Source organism: Diadema antillarum, unplaced genomic scaffold, assembly GCF_040938485.1.
Source record: "Diadema antillarum isolate AM-2024a unplaced genomic scaffold, OU_Dant_1.0 scf00000065, whole genome shotgun sequence".
Taxonomy (NCBI): domain Eukaryota; kingdom Metazoa; phylum Echinodermata; class Echinoidea; order Diadematoida; family Diadematidae; genus Diadema; species Diadema antillarum.
This window is the reverse complement of record NW_027270954.1, coordinates 1,548,208-1,556,885: the sequence shown is the minus strand read 5'-3', so window position 1 is coordinate 1,556,885 and position 8,678 is coordinate 1,548,208. Positions and strand designations below refer to the sequence as shown.

At 36.7% G+C, this 8,678-nt stretch overlaps 1 protein-coding gene across 1 annotated transcript in view; it reads right to left on the bottom strand.

Annotated features, from left to right (window-relative positions):
• Positions 1-6,563: 6,563 nt before the first annotated feature.
• Positions 6,564-8,678, bottom strand: part of LOC139716467 (sorting nexin-13-like) — a 49,603-nt gene continuing 47,488 nt past the window's right edge. The window contains exon 22 of the mRNA XM_071628013.1: positions 6,564-7,900. Within this exon, the coding sequence (XP_071484114.1) occupies positions 7,638-7,900 (263 nt within the window). The 3' untranslated portion in view covers positions 6,564-7,637. The remainder of the gene's footprint in view (positions 7,901-8,678) is intronic.

Sequence of the window (8,678 nt, the reverse complement as noted above, 5' to 3'; positions counted from 1 at the left end):
TTAGCAATCTGCTAGAGTAGTCTTGTGTGGCAGTAGCACCTTTTCTCCACATATTCCTTTGACAAAGGTGTCTGTGTAACAATCAATTTTATAAACTAGGACAATCACAATTGAGAACCTCTGGCCAAGCTATCAACATTTTACTTCCTCTGAAAATCTGATGAGAAAACTTTCTAGTTCTTGGCTCAACTAAAAAAGGTTAGAGTCGTGTGGGCCATCTCTGCAGATGTATAAAGTTGAATGCAGTGGCTGTCCCTCATGATGAAAGCCACGACTTCACTCTCTTAGCCTGGTGCGTTCATCTTATACTGTATCTCTCACAGGGGTTCTCGATGGTACAATGTATCTACAGATGTTTCCTGAGGTTTACTTAGCACTTTCACCACCTAGCAACAACAACAAAAAATGCATCCACATGCATCAATATATTTTACTAACAGTGCTTAAATCATCATATAAAGAGAGGTGACAGCAATACAGCCTGTACATGAATGTACTCTATAGATGCTCAAAGTCCAAAAATCTACAGTAGTAATAGCAAACAAATTAGTTGAGAAGTTTACACTTCTAATTCTTGAAGAATTACCTTAAACCAACAATATGCAAAACTCAAACACTGTCACTTCGTGAAGTGATGAGCAAAAACACAAATGTGGAACAATTCCATCTAGTATATTTTCTGTAAAGACCACACACAGGAAACTTGTGAACAAATGCCTTTACACTATGTTTTTGGAGCTACTGAATGCTCTTTCAAACTCTCTAGATATTATCCCATGATAACTGTACATGGCATAAACATCACTTCTCAATCCTCCTTTTACCAGTCAATATATGAGATAATACCCAGAGAATACAAAGTGCATTTGAGCCATGTTTTCTTATTTCTTGTCTTACAAACCTTTTAAAGGATAAGAAACAAGATGGCAGTACAGTGAAGTCACCTTGACTTGTTTTTACACAGTGGAATGTGCAGTTTATGTTTGCTTAGATCTCAGTACTTGTGTTTAACTTCATGCTTCATGATTTCATGTTAAAAAAAAAACACAACAAAACAAAAGAAAGAAAAAAAAGTGACTTCATAATCCTGGATGGAAAATTCATAGAGAAGATTGTGCCAAACAAGTACAAAGACATATAAAGATGAATTACTTGAGTGCCGAGTACTATCTTTGGATTTGTAAAAATAAGCTTATTTACTGATGTGAAATCAACATGTTATTTCTGATGTTACATTCACGCTGTACACATTCAACATATAATTTTGACAGTGTGAAAGTAATGGTATCAAAATCAGAAACACATTCATCTATTCATCCTTATCTGAAGTGATGTAACAATTTGCACATAGAAATCTTCTGAACATGAGAGTTCCTCATAACTATTAAAAAAATATATAAATTGTAAATACCTGCTCTTGGGAGTGATAGAATGCATCAGATTAATAGGATAACCCTTTACTGAACAGTACCTGTAGGTGCTTGCAGATTTGAAAAAAAAAAAAACAAACAAACAAACAAACAAACAAACAAACACCACATATCATTACAAAAAATTGCCTTGGCTCTGAGAGGTCCAGATATGTTTTGCTGAGAGAGAATGGGTTCAGATCATAATACATATGTTTGCTTGCATCATTACCAGGGAGAATCTTCAGATTCTCTTTGCTCTATAAAGCAGAAATGATTATAGAACAGAGAATATTTGACATACATGTGTGTTTTGAGAAATCTTTCTCTCTGCTTCATATGAGATACAAGTTCACAGAGGCTTGAATGTCACAGCTTCTCTTTAAACATATCCACTCATCTTCCCCCCCCCCCTTTCCCTTTATTAATGGTTTGGATAGAACAAAGTGTGAAGGCAGGTGGAAAACACTTTGCATTGAAGTCAGCTTTTTAAGAAATCTAAGCATGAACAGGGGGGGCATTTCATGAAGCAGTTTGGTTGGATATTTTTCTGACTAACTGTTACAAACTACTGAAATCCTTGCATCTGATTGGCTGAGAGCAAATTTGTCGGACAAAATGCTTCATGAAATGCCCCCCCCCCCCCCGAACAAAGCTGCACAGCATTAGACTCTAAAAAGTAGAAGGTCTTTGCCATTTCACTACCTCCAATGGCAGTAAGATGTACATGTATAAAACACTCACACACACACTGCATGGGCAGTTAGTTTATACAGAAAAGACACTCACATATACATTGAATAAATTCAAATCATATCATGTTCAGAGACATCTTCCCGTATTGTTTTACAAGCTACTGTTGGCCTTCTTCTGCAAAGCACAAGCTACTTCAAACATGATTCAAAATGTCAGAATCTCCATGACTTGTTATCAAAAACATTCCCCAGAACAATGGTATCATATCCCCAGCTGGACCCCCTCCCCCCTCCATTCCATTTGAATTACAATTGTACATGAAGCATTGTCCAACCACAGCCAAATGTCACAATACATCTAATAGCCTGTCAAAGACATATAGTCTTGGGGAATATATAGCCAAATCAAGAACACATTACCAGTTGCAGAAAGAGACAGGTAGATATGCCCAGTAACAAAAAAAGACAAGTAGACACTTTGAATTCTTTCACCAAAATAATATGACAAAGCATTCTAGGCATTGTCGCTTATTGCACAAAGGTGAATAATCAAAGCACGAGTAAAATCAGGTGAAAGTATAATTATTACTCAATGCTGATTATGTTTAGTCCTGAATGTCTGACAGTGGAGAAGGCCCATGTGATGTTGAAACAAACCTGCCTTGTGTATGATACTACACTCATGAAGGAGTGTACTGTCCTACATGTAGACCATTGGTACAACTGACATATACTCTGCAAAAATGCCTATTCTAATCTCTGTCTCTCTTCCTTTTTTGGTATGTAAATACAAACAAATTATTCTGTAAACTTTCAGACCATGACTGATAAAGATGCATAACTGTTTGTCTCTAAAACTACAAATATAAAGAAATGAGAGTAAAATTTGGATGGAATCAATTCATTTCATCTGTAAACTCTGTTAGAATGCAACTTCTTTCACCTGTAGGTGATCCGTAATCATATACACGAACAAATTCAATACACAACTCAATGACATATACTCCTGTAGACATTTGAAACAGAGGTGATAAAATGCATGTCATGCAGTAGGACTCCTACACATTGCTCACTATTTGCATGGTGTTCTGACACAGCACTACATAAATCACAGACCAGAGCAAGAAACACGCAGCCAGTAATGGAACTAAAAGTTACATAACAAGGCTAACTTTTAGTCCCAACATAAATACACTCAATGAGTGTTTCATTTTATTGCCGTACATATTGTACATACTTGTGTGATGCACCTTCACTTCAATCATCAGCATTTGGATGTTTGTTTGGAGTCTTGAAAGCAAAGCAAAAACAACCAGCAGGGTTAAAAAGGTTAAAGAAATGAAATGAAAATGATATAATTACACAAAAATGCTGGACACACTCTAGAAAGAACTTAACATTTAATACTTAGCCTTAAATTCACAATGTAGAACATGGCACTTGGAACTGGTAACTTCACACAACACTTCGTACTATCAACTTCTGCTAAAAAACTTGATGTAATCTCACTAGTACAGACACTATCGCTATCAATCATAAATTGATAGCATCTTACTTTGTGCTGTTACATGTATGCAGACTGTAGCCTGGATTTCATGGTCACAATTAAGTATTCTACATAGAGCCAGTTTAATGAGCAAATTACATACATGTAGATGGAGGTTCATAGCCACTTTGCGTCTTGTCTCAGTACCCTTTACAGTAAATGCTACATACATGCATTACAAATTCCTCAAGAACATCATACACATTAAGATGCATTATAAGCTTGTTCAGACCTCTTTAAACCAAATCTCACTTCAAATTGACTGAAACAGCTCTCTTATGTCAGGGGGTTCACTTTGTGGGCTGACTGCACTGCAAGTCTTTGATATTTCTCAAATTTCCTCAGATCTCTACAAATACCTCTTCTTCACCTGATCTATTTGCTTTGTAAAATGACAACAAAAAGTGTCATCAATCAATAGTGGGAACTGACCGATAGTGGAATGTCGAATCATCTTATCCATACAGCGAAATGAAATAGATAAATAATAATAATTTAAAAAAAAAAAAAACTTTACACATACCTGGTCAGGAGTAAATCTATGTGGCATGATGGACAGATTGTTATTCAGTCAACCAAGACTGACACATATTTATCATTATTATTATTTTTTTTTTAAATTAAACTTCAAATCCAGCTTGATATTGATATCTCTCACATTGCAGCTGGTGAGAGCTGGAGAATGCAGATTAAGAAGTCCATACCCCAGGACCCTCTCTGTACATTTCTTTTGCTCATTTCAGTGCACAAGAAGAAAAACACCCAATAATGTCATCTTTTTTTGTGTGTGGAAAGCATAGTGAAGGCAGAGTTCATTCCATTCTCTTTAAGACAGCTACAGTACATTGTATTGCAATTTCTCTTACTCTCATGTTCTTGCTGCAAATAATGTTAGAAATACATGACACACTTTTGCTTTGTTTTTACATAGATTGCTGTAATGCATGGTTCTGATGTTACACACTATTCACCCTTTATTCTTTTTACATGAATAGATCCTCATAAAACAGTTCACTGTGAAAGACCATCATAAAACTTTGAAACAAAAACAAAAAATAAACCATTTTCTTAACCAAACACACACATTTGTATAAATAAAGAATAACCAAAAACAAACAAACAAACAAACAAACAAACAAACAAACATAGCACTTCTATGGCAGCAAAGTAAGATCACATACACTCTTTCTTTTCTCTAATAAATGGTTCTACATCACTAAACCAATTTTGCATTGGCAAGTGCTGTCAGGTCATTCATGTCTGGTCAAAAAGCATCCCCCAAATGAGATGATTTCACACTATCTCTCAAAATGTATTTGTAACTGCCCAGCTCAAAACCCACAAAAAGTCTATGATTAGGATCCTCTCTAATGGATCAAAGAATGTCATTTGGATTGACTATTTTTTTTTCTTTTATACTTGGGACAGTACCTTTTTCTCTACTTACTGTGAACATTTGGTGGCTTAAAACAATACAACATCGAGATAGTACCAATTTTTCTGGACCATATCTTTTTTTCTTTTTTTTTCCAGGCACTGCTTTCACTTGGAAAAAGAATATACTTCCTGCACAGCATGCCTGAGTAACTCTTATCTTTAAATCTTCATTTCTCCCTTTTCTATGAAACTGCACCTCCCAAGTCTGATGTTTAAATTTCCTCATATATGTGTTGGGATGGCCCAATTTCAAGAAGTTATTACTTTGATTCTTAAAGTTCACTCTTATAAATGATGTAGAAAGGTGGAAATTCATTTTGGTCAATATTTTGAGGGTTTTGATGGTCCAACTTTAAGGAATTCACTCTTATAAACAATGTAGAAAAGCAGAAATTTAATTTGGTCAATATTTTGAGGGTTTTGAGCGGGGAGGACACATTTGATATCTGAAATATATTTGAATGTTTAGAGGGGAATGATGGCCTTCAAATTTATTCAAAATATTGCTAAAGTCATTTCACATTGACACAGATTCTGCAGTAGACTAATAAAAATAATGGGTTATTATGTCAGTAAGAAATATGTTACCAACTGTGTTATGTATCATTGCGTTATTAAAGTTAAGGAGTAATGTGTTATTTAACTGTAGTGAAGTAGCTTTGAGAGTGCAAATTTTTCGTCAGAGATCTACTGTATACGCTATATATTTTGCAGGGGTTTTATTTTCACGAATTTCGCGAGTCAGGAGCTATTCGCGAAATTAACAACACGCAAAAATATTACCTTCCACAATGAATCCCTTGCCTTGATGATACAAGCATTTCAGTACTAGTATACCATGTCACGGCTTACCGAACAGACCATACTGGCTAAGCTTGTTTACGCACGTCCACGTTTACTTACGAATACTGTAGAGAGTCAATCCATTATCGCAAGGGGACCACTCGTCAGAAATCTAGCGCGATGGACTTAACCACTTCAAAAATGTTGAATTCTAACTTACTAGTTCGCAGAGTTTGGTAAGTTTTTTTCATGCAGTGTATAACTAGTATCATTCTTATTTGCTAGTAAGTTGAAAATTCACACTTTCTTTGCCACTTCATATTTTCTCCGGTCTCCAATCGCGAATTTAACCACTCGCGAAAATGTGTGAAAGCGGCAATTCGCGAAAATTTATGTACGCGAAAATTATAGCGTATACAGTATTGACTCCGAAGCATACCTAGATTTTCCCATACACACAAGGACACCAGAAAATATCTGTGACATGATATATATACCTCACCTTCTGTCTGTATAAACACAGGACAACAAGTGCACCAACAACAACATAAGAAAGACATTCACCAAGATAAAGGAGATCGACATTGTCCACATGATGCTGCACAAGCTAGGCTGGTATACATGTTACTATCAAAGGAAGCAATGTGCATCCTATCAGTTAATTCAGCAGTGAGCTCACAGCAATTACACACAGGCCTGGATATCTTAAAAGTGGCAGTATATCTTGGGACTGCAGATTTGCCAGCTACATTTTTCAACCTTCCACTCATATTGCACAAGCTATCATGCTCAACGGCAACAATCACAAAATCAAAGATAAATATGAGATCACATTCATGACATAGGAGATGTTGAAGCAACTTGCATATAATGGGATTGTTGATATTGCGAACCATATTCAGATTTGATGAATGCCAAAGGGTCATATGTCACTCTACAGAAAACAAAGCTGCTTCTAGTCGAGAAAGAACACATCACAGAGCATTAAAGACATCATATTCATAGAGTAAAGACTATTAATATCAATCAAACACAATTACATTGCACCTGGAAAAAAATTTGCAGTGAGGAGTTCCTGTAAAAGTAAAAAGAAGAAAAAAATGATGCATGTGAACACACTTTGTGTTGACTTTAATACCAGGCTAGTGATACTTCAGCAGATTTAAGTGACTATGTAATTATCAGCATGTCTAGCACACTGTGACCTAGAGACTTTATTTCTACCACGTAGCAGTGACATATTTGAAAAGTGAATGCAGTATGGATTTGTACGTCCCTATGACGTGTGTAACACATCTCTTCTCATGGAATTTAAAGCAGATGCTTAAGGCATATATTGGTGGTCCTGTCAAAAATACCTCTCGACACAAATGTCCAACAAGAAACAATAGAAAGTGCTTCCGAATATTGTGTAGGTATAAATGCAGACATGACAGTGTTGAGACTAAATGACAGGAAATGGATTGAGGAAGTTTCATGTGAACAACACAAGACACAGTAACACATATCTGTGAATATTCATAAACCAGAGACTTACAGGTGTTGCCATAGAGATTGGACCCTCCCCTCTCCCACAGATGTTCCATCTGACATGTTGACTGTCTCCAGCGTACAGTCAAGTCAGATCCATTGTGATACACAGAGAAACAAAGACTCAGGGTTGGCAAGTGCTGGTGCCGATTACAGATAGAATGATCTTTGGCGAAGAGGATGAATCTACAGTCCGGTGAGAGAAATCTCTTGGTCTGGCACCCTTCTGGCCCTGTGTCACCTGGCGTCACGGCGACGGCGCATCTCTCGCTCCCGCTCCTGCTCCTGCTGCTTCTCCTTGCGTGCCCGTATCCGTGGCGACTGCGAATGCAGTTTCTGGAAGATTTCGTTGAACTTGTTTTCCGGGAACAGAGTCTGAAGGAGGTTCTCCAAGAGGACGTAGAAGAGGCGCTTGTTGAGCATCTGGTTCTGGAGCATGTCAAATATCCTCAGCATGCCACGCCTTGTCGTCTCGGAACCAATGAAATTTTTCAGATCATCTAATAAAAAGAAATAATGGGTTCTCAAGTGAGCCTAGATTATCAGTTTATTAACATTACTCCTGCTGCAAAACACATTGGGACTTTGTCACATCCAAACATTCCTTGGTTCAAGTAGTACACTTAAATTTCAAGCGTTGACATGTCAAGTTTATGGAGCTTTCTAAATTCAATTCAAATCATATCAACTCAAATTAGGTCAAACCATGTTACTTGCTTCTCCCTGTAAGAGGGTGTGAGGACAATACCTTATGGTATCTTGTTGATTGTCATTTCTTTAGATGTATGGTATCAGATAATTTCCACACCAGTTTTCCTTCAGCAAATAAAAAACAAACAAACAATAATATTCTATAGCACACCACATAAATGAAACACCTAATAGTCCCCCTATTTCAGCCTACGTACATCACAATGTACATTTAATAGTGTATATCCCTTCCATCACTTTATTGTATCATGTGCTCTGCTCTTACTCTGCTAATCTAAGTCATCTGCAATCTCCTCCATTCTACAGATTTGATTATAAAGGAGACCTAAGTGCCACTGATAATGCATATTTGATTCCTAAAATCAACCCGACACTGACAAATGCACATTCTGACACTGGTCTTACATCCCATTGGGGATTGTAAGGGTTAAAATATCAAACTAATCAATAGTAAGGCTGGCAGCTGCAATATCTCAAGCTACTGAAATGTTCAAACTTGAAAGCTACAACACTATATCTCCGCAGTAGAGGACATGAGATAATCTATGTAGTGGTTCTATGAATCAC